General features: G+C 40.9%; 1 protein-coding gene across 1 annotated transcript in view; it reads left to right on the top strand.

The window, feature by feature from the left end:
• The first annotated feature begins 374 nt into the window (after positions 1-374).
• Positions 375-22765, top strand: part of PLPPR5 (phospholipid phosphatase related 5) — a 126167-nt gene continuing 103776 nt past the window's right edge. The window contains exon 1 of the mRNA XM_065884367.1: positions 375-702. Within this exon, the coding sequence (XP_065740439.1) occupies positions 466-702 (237 nt within the window). The 5' untranslated portion in view covers positions 375-465. The remainder of the gene's footprint in view (positions 703-22765) is intronic.

Genomic DNA, 22765 nt, shown 5'->3' with positions numbered 1-22765 from the left:
TTTTTACCCCTGTGAGGAGCTTCGCCTGCTCCACTGCGTCCGCCCTCCGAGGGGTACAGGTGCCGCTGTCCCAGCCGCCGCCGCCCGGTCCGCCCCTCCTCCGGGCGGGCCTGGGGGCTCGGCCCCGCGCAGCTGCATAGCGAACGGTGTCTCTCCTGGCCGCGACCCGCCGCCCGGGACTCCCCGCCCTCCCGCGCGACCCCGCGCCCGGGCGGGCGGTGCTTGCGGCGGGCAGGGGGCGGGGAGGGGAGCGGGGGTTCGTCTGGGGGTAGCCACCTCCTCCGCAGCCAGCCGGCGCCTCGAAACCCGGACCTGCCTCCGCCTCTTCCTCTGGCGGCTCCATCCTGCCGCCCGCGCCTCGTCTTCCCGCCGCCCCCGCCGCCGCGCCCCCGGTGGCTGCCTCGGCGGACCCGGGAGGGGGCCCGTCCGCCGCCCGCTCGGCTCGGCCCGGCCCGGGAGGCGTGCATGCCCCGGCTGCCCGCGGCGCTCACCAGCAGCATGCTCTATTTCCAGATGGTGATCATGGCAGGGACGGTGATGCTGGCGTACTACTTCGAATACACGGACACGTTCACTGTGAACGTGCAGGGCTTCTTCTGCCACGACAGCGCCTACCGCAAGCCCTACCCGGGCCCGGAGGACAGCAGCGCCGTGCCCCCCGTGCTCCTCTACTCGCTGGCCGCCGGGGTCCCCGTGCTCGTGGTAAGCCCGGGGGTGCCCGCCCTCGCCCCGACTGCCCTTTTCCGCCCCTCGCCTTCAGGGTTGAGGCCCCGCTGAGGTCGGGGCGCGGCAGCCTTTGCCTTCTAAGTTCCTCCAAGTTGACGGCAGCCCCTTCCCCAGAGGACATTCTTCTAGGGCGCGTCGGTATGGGTCCGAAGGAAGCCCCCAACTCTCCCCACCTGCCGCCCCCAAACCCCCGCTACCCCCCGCGGTGGCTGCAACTTAGCGTGACACGGAGGGGGATGGGAGGGAAGGGGGCTGTAGACGGTAATGGGTGGGAGTCGGGGCTGGGAAGGAGGTGAGTTATCCGGCTGAATCTTGACTTCATCTACGCTGTGGCCTTGCTCCGCTGGCTGCCACCTCTCACATTGCGACTGGAAGACGAGCAGCAGCGGGGCCAGCGGGAGGGAGACGGCGATCAACTGCTGGGGTGTGGAAGGGACTTCTGCTTCCAGAGTCGGGGCGCAAATTCCCTTTTTACCGCCTCCTTCCCTTTCGAAAGGAAGTGCCAATTAGACTAAGCTGACCAGGGAACAAATATCTAAAAAAGAACATGAGACCCCTCCTAAATGAAGAGGCTCCAGTAGCAGTGCTTGCTGAAAAGCAGGAGCTGTGCCTAAATTACAGGATTTATTTAAACGCTCTTCCATTCCCTGGGCGGCTTAAGTCCTTCTCTCATAGAGCTTTTCTGAGAATGCCTTTTGGATTGTGTGTGTATCTATACGGGCACATGCACGTACATATATACACAGATATACATATGTAATTATTAGAATGATAATCGTATAATAATTTACGTATGTGAATGTGGTGCAAAGTTATAGGTAGGAGAATTGGTGGTGTTTTTCAGAAAATAGTTATTATGGTTCCTTTAATACTGTCAAAGTATTGGAGGTTCCCTTCTTGTGGTACAGCTCATCTTGTCTCTCTCTCTCTCTCTTTCTCTCTCAGCAGATAACTAATAAGAAATTAAAAATGAAGAGGGAAAGGAAAGGGACTTTTTTTCCCCAGTGGTTGAATGTGTAAATTGCAATAATGAATGTTAAGAATATGTTTTATCTGTTAGGTTTGGATATTCATGTTTTCTTTGATTTTAGAGGAAATGAGTTAATAATTTACAAAATAATGAAAAGTTCCTAACACACATAATGGAATTCCACAAACCAAAGAACTTGTTGATAACTTCAAAGTAACTTTATCACAGGTACTGTGATAGTTGATGTCAAATACGGCTCCAAGAATACTGTTTTGAAAAGTGTTAGACCTTGCACCAGAAAATGTTTTGGTTTTTTTCAGTTGTAATTTGCTAAAATGTATCAGAAACCCCAAATCCAGCTTCATGTTTGTGTTCTCTCTCCTCTATTTGGAAAGCTGTAAGAGAAAAAAATAAATTGGTCATTCTTGGGCCCTTTTGCTTTCTGCAGATGTTGAGTTTCCAGACACATGTTTTATAGGAGACTGAATAGCTCAGGGATTTTTCAAGGATTTTTTTTTTTTTTTCTTTTAAGAAAAAAGCCTGTCACTTTCAGGACACTGGTTTGGGTACAGCCATAATCAGTAATGTCTGTAACTCATCCCTTGGTGATTACAATTCTGTGGCTTATTTAAATGAGATAGCACTTTTCAGATCCTAACCATCCATCCATGGTGGCAGGTGCCATTTAGAGACATAACATAGTTTCCCAAAGAATTTGATTGTTCTCCACTTAGGGGGAACCACAGAGGGGAAAGGGAATTAATTAGTCATTATTGAGCACCTGCTTTGTGCTGGGCACTGAATAGTCATGGCCACATATACTTCTCAGAGCATCCCTTCCAGGAGATAGTCTCTCCAGTTGACATTTGAGGACCCTGAGGATCAGATAATAAACTAGAAGCACCTGAAAACAAAAATGGTGGGTGTGGTGTTTGATGTCTGTGAGACTGATGCCAAATGCCATACTGCTTGTCCTACTTCCAAAAAACATGTTCTCTGAAAGAAGATGAGAAAGGCTGCTTGGGTGGGGATCTAGAATATTCTTGAGAGATTTTAAAAGGGAGGATCCAACTTGATTTCCATGTTTCGATTTTCAGTTCATTAGTTACAAGAGAGAGAATTTGGGAGTCAGTCTGAAGAGAAGGAAATGTTGGATATTCAGGCTAGCTGTGCTGCTGGCCTTTGCTTCTGCTTCTGCTCTTCCCAATATTACACTCTCATAATGTGAAAGTTTGGGAACAGTAATGGCAGCCCTGCTTTTGCATTCTTCTCAAGAACACTGGCTTAGCACAGTCACTTTGCATGAAAACAATATTATTAATAATAATGTTAGTAGCACCCATCATTTGTTGGGTTATATACCCTATACCTATCTAATACTTGCATTATCTATGAAAGCAGTTATTATTACTGTCACCTACCCTTGGCAAAACTGAGGTTTAGGAAGGTTAAGTAACTTGCCCGAGGACCAAGGCTAAAAACATTACACCCAGAATTTTAACCCTACTGTGTCACGCTCCCAAACCTGTGCCTTTCTATTACAATATGCAAATTCAGCTTACTCATAAATCATTCTTCTAAATAAATGCCTCAAATGGTCTCTTTCCCCATCTTTTACATTTCTTGGACTGTAGTGGTACAGATTCTTCATTATATATATTTTTAATCTTCAAAACTCATTCTAATCCTTAAAGTTAATTTTGAAAAGTAGCTCTCCTCACTGCCACAATCTGTGGTTTTGTTTCAAATTTGCCAAATTTATTTATCTAAAAATTAAAAGGAAAATATTCTTTAAATTTTATCACTTTTATATAGTGTTGACTTGGGGCACATGTTTGGAGTCTGACAAGTTTGGATTCAGATTCAAAGTGCATCCTGCTGTTATGGTAAGAGTTGGGGATTCTGCTTGCTGTGTAACCTTGAACAACTAATTTATAGCTCCTTAATCCTTAATTTTCTAAGTCACAGGATTTTGAATATTAAATGAGATATAATATATAAATATCATCCTTTGCCCATAGTTGATACTCCATAAGAGATCACTATTTCATTAACACTATTAGTAAAATAGTAATTCAGTAAATGCTTATTGAATTCCTGTGTTGCAAGCACCATATCAGCCAGAGTAGTGGTTATAAAGGTAATTTCAGAAGTAAACCATGGTCACTAATCCTTAAGAGTTTACAGTAATTTGGGAAATTAGGTAATCATACCAAAAGTCATAATGTAAATCACCATAATAAAAGTGTTTATGTACATATTTACGTATATATATATACTGCAAAGACCTCTGGTGGTTCAAAGAGGACAAGATCATTTTTATTTGGAGAGGAGAAGAAAGGCTTCATGAAGAAAAGGGTGGCTTTTGAGATGTGACTTGAAGGAGAGGTTGTAATGGAGTTTGAGTCAGGACATCACAGAAGGCAGCAGTGTGAACATGAGTGACTGCTTGGTAGCAGAAAATGCAGTCTGTACTCTTGAAACAGTGATTGGTCTGTCTTGTTTCTAAGAGTGGTGTGTGGGGAATGCAGGGGTATATGGCAGAAGAGGAAGACTAGGGTCTCATTGCTGAGTCCTGGAATGTCAGGCTGAGTTTTTCTCCATTTATTGGGAATTGAGTAGGGACTTGTCTGATAGGTGGTGTTTTAGGACATTTTGGGGACAGTAGTGTAGGGCTCTTCTATTATTAAAATATCTGTGTAAGATAATTTTACACTCTTCATCCCCGAGTCATTTTTGTGTTGTGAAATATTATTATTTTAATTGTGTTTTCAGAAAACACCTGTAATTTGGGCTCATTTACAAAGATGACATGGTTTATAAACTCTTTGAAAACAGGTACTGTTCAGTTTGATCTGTATGCACTCACCAAAGCACTACCTACAGAATTTACAGATATAAATTTAATTAGTGATCTTTGTTTTTCATTGATTAAAAGACCTGGTGATGACAATGGTTTCTGCCCCCCAGATTTGGATACAGTGGCCACTAGCCCCTATTGTACCTTAGATCTCTGAGCAACACAGATGATTTGAAGGAGACAAAGCTAGACCATCCCTCTTCATAGAGTCAGAATCAAGACAGAGAAGACCAGGACTGAGGGTTAGGGAGCATCTCTGATTGTTTATGCCTGCATCCCCAGGAAGCTCCCTCTGGGTTCCGAGACTGAGGCATGGGAGCTACCAAGGATGTTGCATCACTAAATGTGGTGGAAGTAGATGGTGACAGAAAGGCATCTTATATCCAGAGGTCCATCTTGTTAAATCAAAGCCTAAAGCTCTCCCATAGACCTCTCCTTCCTTGAACCTTGCCTTGGGTACCCACTACTATCTCCACCCATGTCCACTCCTGGAATCCTATGAGTATAAAATGAGTTGACATTTAAGTATCAGAGTAGTGCCCAGCTGAATATGTGTTAGCTACTGTTAGTCCTCCCAAGTTTGGGATAATTCATCAAGACAACCTATTTGGGCTTCCCCAGTGGCGCAGTGGTTAAGAATCTGCCCGCCAATGCAGGGGACACGGGTTCGAGCCCTGGTCTGGGAAGATCCCACATGCCGCAGAGCAGCTAAGCCCGTGAGCCACAGTTACTGAGCCTGCGTGTCTGGAGCCTGTGCTCCGCAATGAGAGAGGCCCACGCACCGCGATGAAGAGTGGCCCCCACTCGCCACAACTAGAGAAAGCCCTCGCACAGAAACGAAGACCCAACACAGCCAAAAATAAATAAATGAAATTAAAAAAAAAAAAAGACAACCTATTTAAGGCACCTAGCAAAATACCTTTGTTAGTGGGTTCCAGGGCTGATAAAATATTTGAGGTGAATAGAAGCCACCTAGTTCAATCCATCACCCACAAAAATTGGGGAGTCTGAATAGCAAGAACACTAAAACTCAATTAGAACTCTGTTCTTCCAGTCAAGTCAGTTATTTCTGCCTTTGACGACTCCTCCATTTCTTCAGCGGGCTAACACTAGCTAATATTTCCTATGTACCAGATGCTGTGTAATGTACATTTAATGTGTTACTTCATTTAATGCTCACCACGATAGTACTGTCTTTAAACATAGGCACTATCATTAAGCCCACTTTACAAATGAGAAATAGGATGTTTAGTGAGATTAGATGTCAGACTTGTATCAATTTTTTTCAGTCCATTAGTATAATTAATCTTCACAATAAACTTACGAAGGAGACTTGGATGTAAAAAGGTGAGATGACCAGTCCAGAGTCCCACAATGACGGTGCTAGAATCGTTAGAGCCTGTGCATTTAGTTCTTTTGTTATGTACCTTTATCCTTACACATTAAACAAATCTTTAAAGATATTTAGTCATAGGGATTCAATACTAGAAGGGTCAAATTTTTCTCAAAACTTTTATCTTCAATTTCATTTTTTTCTGGTTTGATGGGAAACTTTGTGTTCTAGTGTAGACAGTGGTTTCAATGTGTAGTGTAGGAAATTGTTTTGTTTCCTATTAAGCTTGAAATGTTATGGAGAGGTTGGTGGCAGTGGGAGGGATTCAGAGATATTTCTGTTGTTCTGATCTGCAGCCACGTTTCTTATCTCTGTGGCACACATTAGCACAATGCTTCAGGCACCTGCTTTTCTGTGGAACCACCCTCTGGTTCTAGATCTGCAAACTGCAGTGCACGGAGAGCTGAGAGGACCTCTGTTTCTAAGACATGTTTCTTAAAATGGGACCTAGCACTAGATTTGTGGGGGGGGGGGGGCAGTGAACACACTGAAATTGTATTACAAAATACCGTATGTACATATGTATGTATGTGTGTGTATATGTACGCATTTTTCTAGTAAGAGCCTCCATGGCTTTATCGGATTGTCAGAAATGCCTAAGATTCCTAAAAGTTAAGACGTACTTTTTGAGGATTTATGGATCTGTTTAAACTCCTCCTTAGGTCTCTTAGGCCCTTGCTTTACTTAGATATTCTCATTCATATTCATTCATTCATGTTCACCCTCCCTCTTTCCCTTCTCCTCCCTGCATTCCTTTGATGGTCTCTCTTTTTTCATTTATCCCCTTCCCTCTGCATACTGATTAGGAGATTGTGATGGGGGTAAGGGGAAGCAAAGGCCCAGGAACCTGAAAACCAGCTTGTGTTTCCTTTCCCTTCCTTTTCCCTGCCTCTCCCCCTCCCTTCTGCCTCTTCTCCTCCCACGCCCCTTCTTCCTTTTCCTCTCCCCTTCTCCCCCTCTATCCCCTGTCACTCATCATCCCTGTTGCTTCTCTGCACCAGTTACCTTATCTGAAAAATGTTGGCTTATTTCTTCCTGCCTTTCCTACCTTTTGGAACTGTTCTTGAGACTCAAATGGATGTAAATGCACCTTGGAGACAATAAGTCACTTCATGCATATGAGGAAAACATAATGTGAGCAGATTACATGGGTGTAGCTGCTTGGTCATTGGAGATGGTTAGACTGCTTATAGCATGGCTTTGCCAGCCGAATACACTTACTCTGTGGAGCAGGAAAACGGAAAAAGGTTTTATACTTCTTTTCTTATTTTCTTGTAGAAAGGAGAGCAAAAATAAAAAGACAACAGTATGAAATGGCCTTACTAATTATTACAGACTATTACTCCAATACTCAATGCTGTTTTTCAAAATGTTTCAATAAGCTCTTACTGTCAAGATTATTATAAAGAATCATCCCATTTATTTGTGTAATTTGAAAGAAATAATGTTTCCAGGGAGGAGTGTTGATGCCATCTGTTAAGTGTGCATTGTATCATATTCATTTTTAAATTTGTACTGTACCCAAAAGTCATTATTTGTAAAAGTTTGGAATGATGATAATGCACCTACTATGTGCTAGGCACAGTGCTATTACTTGACTTGTATAATGAGGGAGGCATATTCACTGCCCTTCCAGAGTTCAAACACTATGCATGAAATTATATCTCCAAGCCTCAGCTTTCTTGTCTGCAAATTGAGATGATACTTAACATTATCTTTTAAGAATTAAACATAAGCATGCATTAAGTGATAGCTGCTCTTTTAACATAAATGCCAGTAACATTTATTGGTGCTACGCAGCAAAAGGACATCAGGTGTCCTTAATCATTTCTGTTGAATGGATGTGGTAAACCATTTACTCTTCATATTAACTATTCCAGGTACTATGTGTGGTAACTAACACATCTAGGGAGCTTACACAATTCCTCCACTGGGTAAATGCCACATCTAGGATCTGAATCTATTACTTCAAATCCAATGCTCCCTTGGCTAACTGCCATTGCCCACTAATTTGATTCATAGCCTGAATGGTGGCGTTCCTAGAAGGTAGAGCAGAGTTTAAGCATATTGATTATGTATCGTTGTGCTCTTTACAGCGTCTTTATGCTTGTAAATGTATAGGCTCAGTTACAACCAGACATGAAAAGGGGAATTTAAAATCTGTGTGTAATATGTGTATGTATAGCTGATTAAGTTTGCTGCACTAACACAACATTGTAAATTAACTATACTCCAGTAAAAATTTTAAAAATAATATAAAATCTGTGTTCAAAGACAAAACTTCATTGGTTCCTAAAACCAGTGGAATAGCCAGTAGAACTTGCTTCTCCCAGCTCAGCATTCCCATCCATACAGTTCGAGGAGGCAAGTTCTGATGTCAGAGATCTTAACCTAGGAAGAAGAAGAGCTTTTAAACAGACTTTGGAAAATCATAAGACTATCGTTTTGATGGGAAATACTGTAAAATATGTGAAATGGAGTTCTATATTCAGTACTATTTAAACTGTTTCTGAGAATGCCAGTTTTCACTCAGCTGGCTGCTTACTTTTTTAGTCTTATTATGACAGATGTAGTTTGAGAACCACTGTCAGTAAAATCACCATTTTTTGGGGTAAAAACAGAATCCTAGAGATTCTTTTTCCAGTTCAGGTGCATTTAAAACTTTACAGACAGTCTTGGTGGACGTTTCTCACTGAGAGAACATGTGTGAGTGGAAGCGTGTGTGTGTGTGTATGGGTTTTTGGTGTTTAATACATTTGTAATTTTTTGTATGAACTCACTTTTATCTCCCTTGCTTCTAACCTTTATAGTGCTCTCCCACCCTTCCCCTCAGGAAAAAGAATATTTCTGAAACATTCTGCTATATCCTTTCAGACCTAGCACCAACGCCTCTAAGTAGATCCCTTTTCCCATATGAGGTAGCTGCATTCTCCACTATGATTCCTTTGTGGCTTTAGCACATTATGGCATTAAAATAATCTTATATTGTGCTTTATGTTGTATTTAATTTTATTCATGTTTCTATCACTAGACTTGAGCATCTCAAAATCGGGGTTTTGTAATCTGACTCATCATGCCCAACTCTTTGGTTATTTTTGGTGAATAAATTATCCAGGGACTAATCGAAGTTTGTGATGATGAGGTTATAATGACCAAATTCTTCTGAGCACACAGTTACTTAATAACCATTCATTAAAATAGGCAAAATATTCCATACAGCCTATTCTGTAAGTTTAATGAACTGGCAGCTCTCTGTCCTTTGATGCGTTTTAAGTGTATAAACCCTGTATAAAAGGTTCAGCATAGCCAAGGTGTGATTCTGTGTCCTCAGACTGACATGCTTCAAGCAGAAACCTTCCTATCCATTGAGAACAAGTCACTGGGATATGGGTTACAGGCCTCCCTGGAGTCTTATACCCTGATCATTCAAGGGTAGGAAGTATCTCCAAACTACTTTAGTCAGTCCAGTCCAATAGCTTGAATTTCACCAATTAAGAGTCCATTTTAGCACTTACCATGCTAACTAAAAGTCACAACTTTCATCAGTAAAAAATCATTTTATACCTACAATGCTAATTTAGTTGTTAATTAACATATGATAGCAAAAAGACTTACAGCAGCCTCTTTGGAGTGTGACCTTTCTGATAAAATGCTTGTGACTGTCGGACTTCCTCTCTCCCTCGCTTCCTCATTCTTTCTTTTCCTGAGCAAATATTTGTTGAGTACCTTCCATGTGTAGCATACCCTGAAAATAAGGCTTACAGAAGTTACCTGACTTGCTCCAAATCCCCAAACCAGAATTAGAGCCGATCTTCCCCTTTTCCAAATCTTTCAAAGCAGTGTCAGGAAGTAAAACACTCATGAAATCATGGGGCGATTAAATACAAATGTAGTCCTGACGTATCTGCATATTACCAAAATAACTTACGGCATTTCTTCTCTAAGGATTTGTGTTGATATAACCAGCCCTGCTATGTTGAGGAAATTGTGTATTGTGTTTCTAGCATAATGATCCCTTTTTTGAAAGGGTGCTGTCAGTAGTGCCAGCAGAAACTGTACTTTTCTATCGAGATTTTTTAATCAAGATTTCAGATTTAGCTTTTTCTCACACTGGGGTGCACAGAAGCACTCTTGACACTGAGAAGCATCTTGTATTTCCAGAGATCTCATCAAAGCAGAATGCCATGTTCTCCCAAACAGAAAAATTGAGCAGTCTTGGATAAAGGCAGTGCACCTGGGGCCTCATCTTGTAATTTAAAATGAGCTCCTGACATTTCCAGTCAAAAAACAAAACACTATCTTTGGGTTGGTGGCAATGACCTCTTCCTTCACACGTGCCTTTCCAGTGTGGGGTTTACTCAGTTACTAAAATGAATGAAGAGACTTAGTCAAAACTACGTGACAACCCTTTTGGTCTTTCACAAAGAGACCTTTGTTTCTTCTTCTTGCTGGCTTCATCACATGGTTCCTTGGGGGGTCTCCTTTTCCTTTTTCCTGGGGCTCAGTCTAGAATACAGATAGAGGAATCCAGTAGACACTTTATTCAAGCCACACTGTCAGGCTTTTTCTTCCACTCCATTTTTGGAAAAGATTTGTGAATCCACTGTGAGAGAGATTATGCTGCTTTGTAGCTGGGACTTTTTAGTCATGAAAGAGGCCTTAGAGATCATTTAGTTTCATCTCTTAATTTCCAAATGAATGGCCAGAGAGATTAAATGACTTGCCCAAGGCCATGCGGCTAATGAGAAATTACACCAATTGCTGACATATATGGGCACTTGGTATATATACATCAGTCCTTGTTGTACTTTACACATATTAACTAATTTCATCCTCACAGCATTGGAGGTAGGCACTATTGTTATCTCAATTTACAGATGAGAACACTGAGGCACAGGAAGATTAAGCAACTAGCCCATGACCCCACAGCAAGGAAGTGACATGCCTGGGCAGAATGTCTCCATATGAGCTTTTAATAACACAGAGATGGTTCTTTTCTCCAGTACCAATTTTTTTGTCGTCTCCTGGAGAGGTTAAGGCCGCCTGCAGCAAATTGTTCTGCATAGCAATATTAGTTGGGAGATAGAGATGAAGAGGATGTGATTATTATGATAGCTTTTTCCTTATGACACTATAGTGCTGATTGAAAACATTTTCCTGAATATTGTATTTACAATTAGCAGTTAATCTGTGATAGTGAAGACCTAGTAACAGATAAGGAAAAAGAGCATTTAATTCCCAAATCACTTGGTTCTATGATGCCTTCTTTTATGTTGCTGACATCAAATCCTTTCAGACAAAAAGTAAAACTACATTTGAAACTTGCCACAAGTGGATATAACGAAAACCTAACCATTTTTAATACGCAGACCTTTAAGTTCTTTTTTTTTTAATTTAAAACTGAGGGAATATAATTAGGGAGTTGATTACACAGGTGATGGGAAAGTTGAGAAGCTGAACAGGAAATGGTGAGGCCACCCAGAGTTTATGCAATAGCAGAAAGCCACTACTACAACTGCCAGGGCTGGAGAGACAAAGGAAGGAGATGGGGTCAGCAGAGCTTGGGGCAGAAGTTGGAACCTAAGATGATGTGTTTCACAGGAGCTAAAAGTATGGAGGAGAGCTCTTGTTAGAGGTGTTGCCTGAGGAGGGAGGAAGGAAGTGGTGAAGAAATACCGATTTTGCCTTCCTCTGCCTTTCAATCTCCCATCCATACCTCCCAGACTTTAAGTTCTTTTAATGTGATTTTTACGTAACACAGTAAAATTATCACACTACATATAATTGATATATAGCCTATCTACTGCATTCAAGACATAGTTATTACATTTGGCATACTAGTTTGGCATAAGTTTGGCAACTAGTTAGAGGCATGGAAAAACTATTGGTATAAATATATTTCAGAGAAAAGGATAGACAATTATATATTTATATGTTTTGAAGTCTTCTCTTTTTTTTGAAGGAACTTAGAGACATTCTCAAAACTTGGTTCAATCTTGTGGTGCCATTTCCTGCGAGACAGCAGTGACCTGAGAAAGTGCAGCTCTCTGCTTTCTGTAATTCTCTCTGCTGTTTGTTTCCATCTATTAAATGATCTCTATTCTTTAATCTGGGCAACTTCAATCATACCTCTTTCATAATTCTTTCCTTGATGTGTCTAGTCAATATTAATCTATCTTTCCTATAAACTCCTTTTTTTTTTTTTAATATAAGTCTTTCCCCTTATATACTTTCCATAAAACAGGAGTTGTTGCAGGTGTGAGATGGGGAGCTGGAGAGAAAGCAAGACAAAAGAAAAGGATCAGGGCTTCCCTGGTGGCGCAGTGATTGAGAGTTCACCTGCTGATGCAGGGGACACAGGTTCGTGCCCCGGTCCGGGAAGATCCCACGTGCCGTGGAGCGGCTGGGCCCGTGAGCCATGGCCGCTGAGCCTGCGCGTCCGGAGCCTGTGCTCCGCAGTGGGAGAGGCCGCGGCAGTGGGAGGCCCACGTACCGCAAAAAAAAAAAAAAAAAAAGGATCAGTAGCAATAATGTACTCTTTTATGGAAATAGTGAATGCAGAGAATTGGTAATAAATTTTGTATTCGCAGGTTTCATGATTATCTGAAATTAAAATAAATAAGTAAAAGGAGCAGTGACTCACTGGACTCACAGGCAGGTGACCTGAGCTGACCTCCTTGCTCTGCTGCTTTCAACCTTTGAGACCTTGAGAAAGTCAAGTAGCTCTCCCGCCACTGTATCATTAGATAATTGGTTTGAAAGTGTTTGAACCTCACCCAGGGCAGAAAACTGGCCCCCGGAGCAGCTCTTTCTGTGCATGAAACAAGTCTGACTATTAGGACGCTCTATATTACAATGAAAGTCTGTCTCCCTGTCTTCTGCTCAGTGGTCTCTCTCACCTTTTGAAGCCATCTGGAACCACCTAGATGGTTTCTCTCTGAATCTTCCTTTCTTGAGACTTAAAGTCTTCATCTTGACATAGCATGGATTTGAGTCCATTTTACCCTTTTGGCCACTCACATCTGACTTTGCTTCGGATGTCCTGTGTTTTTAAGGTGTGGCACCAGCACTGAATGTTGTGTCTCAGGTGTACTTTCACCCCTCGCAAATAGAGCAGGAATTTTGCATACAAAATTTTTTCTTGATACATTAGCCTTGGGATCAATATCCAGTCACCGTGGTTAGTTATCTCATCTGTAAAGGGAGTAGCTTAAACTTTTCGTCAAGTAGGCAGAAGTACTGTATGATGATGTACACTGTTCTGCTCCCATGGCCACAACAGACGTTGCTAAGAGACGGTGGCATTTTCTCACCAGCTGAGACTGATCTGGGCTTTCAGTCCTTAAGACAGAACTCCAGGCAACCTCTTGTAACTGTATTTGCCCTCTTGGAATCAAATGACTATTAAAATGCTTCAATTGTGTGTAGCATGTACAATGTAGTATACTGCATGGCTACGCATTATAGTTAATTACATTTAAATACTATGGCCGTCAGAAGATTATAAATGCTTATAGAACAGCAAATATGTCTCGTATATCTTTGACTCTTGCTCATCACATAATGCCTAATAGAGTGCCTTTCAAATAGCAGATATAAGTAATTATTTGTGTATTTTAGAAGAGAATTAGAGAAGCATAAATTAAAATTATTTATAATTTTACCCGTTCACAGATACTTAAATCGTAAAGTCTAAATTATTTTTCCAAAACCCATCTTTAATATTTTACTTTATTTGCCAGTGATCCCTGATTTCAAATATTTTCCCCATGTACACTCACTTCATTTTTTTCATTTACTTAAAGTTATGTAGAATGTAGTTCAAAATAAATCTTATTTACTTGATATGAAGAATATTTCAAACACCTATCATTTTGTTTTAAGAATCTTTAACATCATCAAGTTTTGCTTCTGTAACCACTACTTCATTTCCCCATGTCTTTAATTGTCTGTTGCACATACTTTTGTAACTTAAATTGTCACTACTTAAGCTTTTATGTAGCACATGTTCTTTCTTCATCAACTGTGACATTTTCTTTATTTCAATACTTTATTTTATTTTTCTCAAAACAAATTGGTTGATTTAAAGAGCATATCATCTTCCATTCTGTTTTGTAAATTAAACCACCAGTACATTTTATGTGTGAAATTTGCACGTATGGTAAATTGGAAAACTTTTTTGGTGTTCTGAAGGAGAATTCAGATGGCTGGCAGGGTTTCTAAATGAGATGAGTCATGATTTTATTGTCACTCAGGGTCTCTGAATCATACTGTATACATTTTCATTAGTAACCATAGATTAACAGTTGAAACATTTGACTCAATACATGGAACTATTTTTGAGGAGAGTTTCTTTCCTTGGAGAGTGATAAAAATTAGTGGTGCTTTAGAGAATGACATTAATAAGTAAAGAAAGATTCAGTGCTGCTGGGGCGGGCAAATCACTTACAACTTCAATTAACTTCAGGAGGAACCAGGAAAATGAAATTAGGATTTTACTGTTTATGGATACTTTTCATTGAAATTCAGGATTTCCCAATTAGAGCAAAATATCAAACAAGTGCAAATTAGTTCCTCCCTGAATCAAACGGGTGCACATGAAATGGTCTCGCAACAATCACATTAAAGCACAATGACCTGGTATTCAGTAATTCATTTCTTCATGTATTCTTGAGAAAACATTTACCAGTCCTCCCCGGACAAGGCTTGGTGTGTGTAAGCGATTCTACACATTCAAATGGAAGAAAGGATTCCTGTCCTCAAGGAACTCAGTCCCATGTGTGTGCAGAGTTAAAATATACCAATCGTGATAACTGACAGTGAGTGGGCTAGGGTGAGGGAAAGCGAAGAAGGGAATGAAAGAGAGTTCTGAGAGCAGGTGATGTTAGCTAGTCAGGGACGTGACGCAAGGGTGTTCCAAGCAAAGAACAAACACAAAGTCATTTAGGCTGGAGAAACCTTCTTGTTTGAAGAAACTCCAAGAATGTCTGGAATGGAAAGGTGTCTAACACAGAGGCAATTAGGTTCAGAACGTAAGGATGTTTAGTAAAAAGTACATTACAGTAATATTCAGAGTTTGAAGTCCAGATTCCCTTATCTGCTTGAAGAGGTAAACCTGTGATACACAGTCTAACCTCTTAGGCTCACTTGATCTGTCTGCAAAATGGGACATCTAAATCCACCTGTCTTACAAAGTAAGTTTATTTCTGTGACTGATTTTTATTTAGTAAACTAAAGGAGAAACATTAGAATACTTTTCAGAGTTTTACGGCAATATTCATCACATGGGTCTTGGCTGGCAAGTGTGTTCCAGAGTACTTATATTTTCCTTGTTTTAAATAAACATACCATTGTGAAATAAACTGTTAGATAGCTACTGAGAAGTTAACCCCCCTGACACATATATTACATGATTTTAAATCAGTATTTGCAACATGGACAATGCTAAAACATCCATATTTGTATAATTATGAAAGCTTATGTTAGTATGCACATTTAAAATTTAAATTGGTTAGGATATTTTTGTTACTATTGCTGTGTTTTGCTTCTATAATTAGGTCATTTTGACTTGCATTTTATAAATTACATAACAGGTGTGCTCACCTGTGTAGTAAATGTCTTCAGTCTTCTCATTTTAAATTGGTTACTAAAGTGAAAAATATGCATCTACATGTTGCTCTAGAAATGTGAGGACATAAGCGTGCAGTTCTTTTAGAAAGCACGGGTTAAAATTTATGTGTAATGGAACTGTCTCATTCTTGGTAGGTGAAACTCAGATTTTCCAGTTTATGGCATTAAGGATTAAATGTGCTTGGTTTTCTTGCAAGATGCTCTATCCTTCTAAATTTAGTCATCTAATTAAGATTTCCATTCATGGGGAATGACTTTAAAGAGCACATAAGACAGGCTTTTACACAAACAGGCTTTGATTGGATTAATTGGATTTGCATAAATTTTATGAGGTGAGTGTGCTAGTGTCTCAGCTTCATCTGCTTGGAAGAGAGAACTTAAAGGGATTTGTAAAGAGGAAACACATTAAAGGTTGCAAAGGAAGCACGCAGAAGCAGTCAGGTTAATGGCATGGCGAGAACAAAGCAGCGCTTTGGCAATGTATAAGCTGGCCAAGTCTGGAAAAGCTGGGCATAGGACAAAAGAGATGGGAGGTTCAGAAAGACCACAAGATTTTGGTGTGTGTGTGTGTTTGTTTTTGTTTTTGTTTCCCCAAAAGAAAAGGGATCTAAAGCAGCCCTGATGCCTGATATGGGTTTGACTACAGAGGCTGGGGGAGCTGGTGGTACATTTAGGACTGAGATAGTCAAGGCAAGGATGGCAGCTTGGATTGTAGGCAGGCAGGCTTCTTGCAGGCAGTTCTAACAGAGGGTCGCTTGGTCATTAGAGACCCGTGCTGATCCAGGCTTACCGAAAAGATGGCATTCTGGAACTGGGACGCTGAGAAGTAGGACAGAGCAGGGCAGCACCAGGGAAGCAAAGAGGTGGTGAAGTGGAGCAAGGCACATGTGCGTGAGACAAGGCAGGCTGGTCAGAATAGGCAAGTCCAGAGGAGACAAAGGACAGAACAGGCTGCTGAGACAAGGTCTCAGGCACACAGCCCGGGGCACTGGGGCTTGGCAGCCCAAATTAGGATCTCCAGCAGTGGAGACCAGGAACCCTTCCCAGCAGGCAGCGATCAGAGGCTCAGAAGTTGATTCTGAGCCGAGGCTCAACAGCAGATGTGAGGTAATAGAATTCAGAAAGCCTTGATATGGAACCAAACTTCAGACCTTCCAGCTGCTAGTGAACAAGTGATCTGCAGAACATTGATTCTGGCATTCACGTATTAAATAGTAACAATGAGACATCAACAATAGCAACCTCATCACCCCTTACATTTGCATAAAACGCTATCCTTCACAGAATGGTTCACAACAATCATGTGACATGGATAGTCTAATCACTTAGAGGTGATAAAACCCAGGCTCAGAAAATTAATATTTTCTCACAGTCATGCAGTCAAAACAGTGGCAGAGTTTAGATTAGAACCTGTCCCTGGTGTGTTTAAAAAACCTTTGTTTTTTGGTTTTTTTAAACATCTTTATTGGGGTATAATTGCTTTACAATTGTGTGTTAGTTTCTGCTTTATAACAAAGTGAATCAGTTATACATATACATATGTTCCCATATCTCTTCCCTCTTGCATCTCCCTCCCTCCCACCCTCCCTATCCCACCCCTCCATGTGGTCACAAAGCACCAAGCTGATGCTTTGCAGAAAGTAAAGAAAAGGGCAGCTGGTATGAGGATAAATGAGAAGGGCTTTCCTGACCTCGGGAAGTTCACAATCTAGTCAAGGATCCAGGCTCATGCAGAAATAACCTTAACGTTTCAAAAACTCATCCCTTTACTAGAAGAGCAACTGGGGCTTGGGAAGCATTCAGCCACTGTGTGATGTCTGAATGAATATCGAGTGAACTGTGGTAGCCCAGTGAAGAGAATAATCAGTTTGAACTCAGGCTATAAAGAAGGCTTCTCTGAGAACAGGGCATTTTAGCTACTAAGGACAGGATGCCTCCGTGAGGGACATGCTTGTTTGGATTTGGATGGAAGGGAAAGAGAACTAGTATTTATTGAGGTAGATTTAGATTAGACATACCTGGGCTTGGATCCCGGATCTACTACTAAATCAGTGTAATGTGGGGCCGGTAACCCAACCTCATTGACTCTCAGTTTTCTTATAGCACATGCTCATTGTACAGAAGCTAGTGCCTTGGAACATGTTAATTTGGTGGTGGGGGGTGTAAGTTAATTTTCTCAAAGGTTCTGTCATTTTGTATTATCACCCTTTTGCAAAAGAAGAAACTGAGACTCAAAAAATGTTAAGTAACTTGCATGAAGTTAAGCAATTTGAAACTAGAAGATCTTCCTGGCTCCAAAACCCATTCTTTTTTTTTTTTTTTTTGCGGTACGCGGGCCTCTCACTGCTGTGGCCTCTTCCGTTGTGGAGCACCGGCTCCGGACGCCGCGCAGGCTCAGCGGCCATGACTCACGGGCCCAGCCGCTCCGCGGCATGTGGGATCTTCCCGGACCGGGGCACGAACCCGTGTTCCCTGCATCGGCAGGTGGACTCTCAACCACTGCGCCACCAGGGAAGCCCTCAAAACCCATTCTTTTTCCAGCACCCTCCAGTGACATGCAAGGGATGTATTGAGGGGCTCCAGGGGGAGCTTTGAAAAGAGGGAGTGAGCTTCTTTCATTTAGTCCATTTGATTGTATTAGGGAGTTTGTAGAAGGAGAGAGTTAGAACCAAGAGAAGAGAGCAGTAATTTATGTGCAATTGAAACAATTCCAAATGCAACGATAACTATCACTGATGGAGAAAAGAGGTTTAGAGGATAGGGTAAAAATTCCATATGAAAATCAGACAGCTAAAATGCCTATTGAAATTGTAGCCCTTATAAAGTAAGATGAGGTGGGTTTAAAGGTGTAAACATATTCAGTGAGTGAATCAAGACAATATTGAGTTGAACTAAACAACCAGCAGAACTTATGTCTCATGGGTATTTTGAATTAGGAGAAAACAGCTTAACTGAAGAATATTAAATAGGATGGAGGTGAAAAAAAAAGGGGGGTATTAGTCTCTTCCCAGAGTATGATCTGGGATCATCTCTTTGTGTTTAACTGTCTTTTTATATCTCCTTTTGTCAATTCTGCTTTTCCCAAATTATTCTTGATTGATGCAGGATCCCAGATAAGTAGATACGATAAAAATGTAAATGTGAGGGCTTGTGGATTCTCATAGTACCATAAAGAAGGAAGCTGTCTTGCTACTGGGTATGTGATATGAACAAAGATTTTTTAGTATGTTGAAGTATTGGCAAAGGCATAAATTATGAGCCACACAGATTGTCTGTATGTGAATATGTGGATGGATGGGTGATGAAACATTGACACCGGGGCATGGCTATGGTGTCAGGTCCACAAGTGTCTCAGTGAGGTCCTACCATTGTTATAGCTAAGATCATTCATTCAGGTAGCAGGTATTCAGTTTGTGATTCAACTGAGCCAAGCTTCTTTTCATTCTTCCTATATCTCTCTTCCTTCCTCCCTCTCTTCCTCCTTTCCTCTCTTTCTTCCTTCCTTTTTTCAGCAAACATTCATATTTTGCCTTCTCTGTGCCAGGAACTGGGCAAAGTTCTGATAGTAGATAAATAAAGGAGTCAGGAATCGTAGTTGAGACTCAACCATTGTAGACCTTAGAGGAATTAAAACTCATTCCTGCTTTTCTCCTTTGGCTTTTGGCAGACAAAAGTTTGGAACTGTCAAAAGATTTTACAACTTTTGTCTAAAGTTACATTCATGATCTATAGCATAGCTATAACACCAGAGGTAGTTTTGCATGAGCATTTTGAGAGAGTTACATTCTTACTATTCCACTGTCTCCTTTTCATCTTTGTTATCTTTGGTTACTGGCTTATTTAATAGGTACTTTCCAAAAGCTCTGTCTACTGTAGTTTAAGTATGTAATATATATGATGTGAATGTTCTGTAAGAGCCTCCTCTATGGAAGAGGCCAGTTTCTGACCAGAGTATAAGCCATCGCTCCCTAGCAAATATCCACACGTATTAGCCACTCATAGGGGAACTGGATTAAAAACATACCAGGAAAAAGGTATACTTAAATAATGCCAAGATGAGGAACTAGATAAGGGGAGGAGCTGGTTCACTTAGAAGCGTTTATTGAGTTTGCTGCATTTAAATAGATGGTATCTATAAAAAGGTTACTTAAGAATCCTAGTTGATTGGCAAAAATTCATAGTCAAGTAAAGCCAAGTTAGAAATTCTAGATACATTAGCACATGTCTATAGAAACAATAATAACATTGCTTTCAGGAAGGAAGATAGGAAAAAATAAACAACAACAAGGTACAAATTGTGTGAGTTGATTCCTCTCTGATCTGTTTGTTGTTTTAGTTAGACCATGTAGGAATAATGGATGGTGAATTGATTGTTGCAGGTTAGACCTCAGATGTGATTGACACGTCAGAGCTGCATCTAATTCAGGAACATGAGAAATGTCAGGACAGTTGATTAAAATAACCATCCAATACAGTAGAGTTTCATGTGTATTTATTTAATCCATCCTCAAATGTATGCTCAGTTGTTTGGTAGAGTGTCTATCATAGAGCACTTTATCTTTTGAAGACCAAAACACTGTAATAAAGAGACATGATGAAAAGTTTCCTAAAAGCTCTCCTCATATTTAGTTTTATATTTCTGCCTTAATCAATCAGATGTGCACACTAAGTAAATGCCTAAAAATCTATATCCTCGATACACTGGCAGCTCTTCCCTCTGCTCTGGCTCCTCTGAAAACCCAGGGCCTCCCGAGCCATCTGCAATTATGATGGACCAGGGGATGTAAAAATAGAATGTAGCCCTGTGATGTCTAATAGAAATACAATACAAACCATATTTTACAATTTTCTAGTAGCAACTTTTTTAATTAAAAAAATTAAAAAGAAAACAGGTGAAATTAATTTTAATAATATATGTATTACTTAACCCTGTATATCTAAAATATTATTTCACCAGGTAATCAATATAAAAATTTATTAAAAAGTTATTTTCCATTGCTTTTTGTACTAAGTCTTTGAAATTCAGTGTGTGTTTTACACTTACAGCACGTCTCAGTTTGGACCAGCCACCTTATGAGTGCTTAATAGCCAAGTAAGTGCCCAGGGCTGTTGACAACTGTATTGGACAGGACATTTTTTTCTTGTTATCTTAAAGAAACTTAGTGGTTTCCTAGCCTATTCTTCCTCTGCTTTTAGGGGATACTTTTGAATTGATATATACCTTTTTTTTTTTTTTTTTTTTTGTGGTACGCGGGCCTCTCACGGTTGTGGTCTCTCCCGTTACGGAGCACAGGCTCCGGACGCGCAGGCTCAGTGGCCATGGCTCACGGGCCCACCGCTCCGCGGCATGTGGGATCTTCCCGGACCTGAGCACGAACCCGTGTCCTCTGTATCAGCAGGCGGACTCTCAACCACTGCGCCACCAGGGAAGCCCGATACATACCATTTTGAGTTGTGCTTCAGAAGACACACCTGAGTAGATTTTTAAAGACGTGTTCTCAAATTAACAAAGACTTGGTTTACTGTAACTGTTTCAAATATGATTTTTAAAACACTTTTTAAAATAAAATACTCTTTTTCATCAAGGTTAAGAAATAGAGAAAGATGTGAAAATATTAAAACACTTCTGAATCTTAAACTTGGATCTGGACATATTACAGATTTCCCTTCCATGAATCTTGCTGTAGGAGGAAAAAATTCATTGCTGTGTGTGGATTCTCCCCCAGTCACCTCTTCCTTTTGCCAGTTCTTTGTATATGGTGAAGTATGTGGAGAAAGGTTATTCAAGGCATCGTTAAGACATTCTTGCTTTTTTTTAAATAATAGGATTTTTTCTTATCATCAGCACACATGGTGGCAGCAAGTGCCCTAAAGACTGCAGTTCTGTCATATGTATCTTTTCTTTCTTTGTTTCATTCATTCATTCATTCGTTCATACAACACTTAGTGCCAGACCACCTGCTGGGCATGGAGGTTAAACAATGAAAAGGCTCTCACAACGTAGTGGGAAAATTGTGTAAAAAAAACTACAAATATTAACATATGATGTCCTTCACTACCCTCAAGAGGACATATTACTTAATCTTTGTTGGTGTGATAGAGTTTGGGCCCAGATGTCTTGGAAATGGGGAAGTGTTTCTCTTTTCCTTTACTTTTATTGAAGTGCTAATTATGTTAATGTTCCTGGGTTCCAGCCCATCCTTTCTCCAAGCAAATACCCCTATCCAGAGAAGCTTATGTTCATGTTTGTGCTCAATTATTAGAGCCATCGAATCAGTCTGCATAGATATCAAAAGAAGTGAATACTATTTGAAATTACACTGGGTTATATTGGTACTTTTACAAGTATTGCCACCAAAATCTCATTGTTGACAACTTTATTCATACTGCAAATACTGGCAAAAAATATACTGTTGCAGCGTTCAGTTCATCTGTGTGTGTGGATCGGAGCTTCTCACTGGTTCCTGTACATCTCCAAGTACATGAATCACATGCCATGATTTTTGTTAATGGAGGGGCACATTGCAGAGTGCCAATTTACAAGTGTTCCCACTTGCCAGGATGCTCTTTGCAAAGATGAGATTGGATACAAACACCTAATGCCGTGTATCAGGACAGGTGAGGCAGAGAGCCCTTCTGTGACCCAGTGGAAGAGCTGGGGCATGGGAACAATTGAAGAATGGACACAGAAGGGTAGACTACCCCAAGGGTGCTCGGGGCATCTGGTCTTGCAGCAGGACATGAGCTATGGAAAGAGGACTTAGAGAAGATAGGAATTGTAGGAAAGTCTGCATCAGGGAGACCTATAGGGAGTAGTGGCGTGTTCTGGTATTGGGCAGAACACATCTCCCAGGAATCTAGGAGCTGGTGGGTGTGGGGACAACCTGTTGCTAAGTTAGAGAACAGGGCTTTAGCCACCATGTAGGGTTAAGCAGAAGAACTCCACTGCTTGGAAGACGGAGGGGGACAGAAAGTCTCATCCACAGCGGCACTGGGGTGCTAAATAGGTGACCAAGGCAGAGACTCAGGAACTGGGCTCATCCAGCAAAAATCAGGCACAAAGTAGAAATTGCATTTCAGGAACAAGGCATAAATCTCATTATCAAATATAGGCGGAAGTGTTCAACCTCAGTTAGCAGTAGAGGCTTGATATTGAATCACAGAGCCTGTGCTATAGATGTGTAGT

The sequence above is a fragment of the Phocoena phocoena genome, chromosome 1, assembly GCF_963924675.1.
Source record: "Phocoena phocoena chromosome 1, mPhoPho1.1, whole genome shotgun sequence".
In the NCBI taxonomy this organism is placed as follows: domain Eukaryota; kingdom Metazoa; phylum Chordata; class Mammalia; order Artiodactyla; family Phocoenidae; genus Phocoena; species Phocoena phocoena.
The sequence above is the reverse complement of the archived record's forward strand: the minus strand, read 5'-3'. Positions and strand labels throughout refer to the sequence as shown.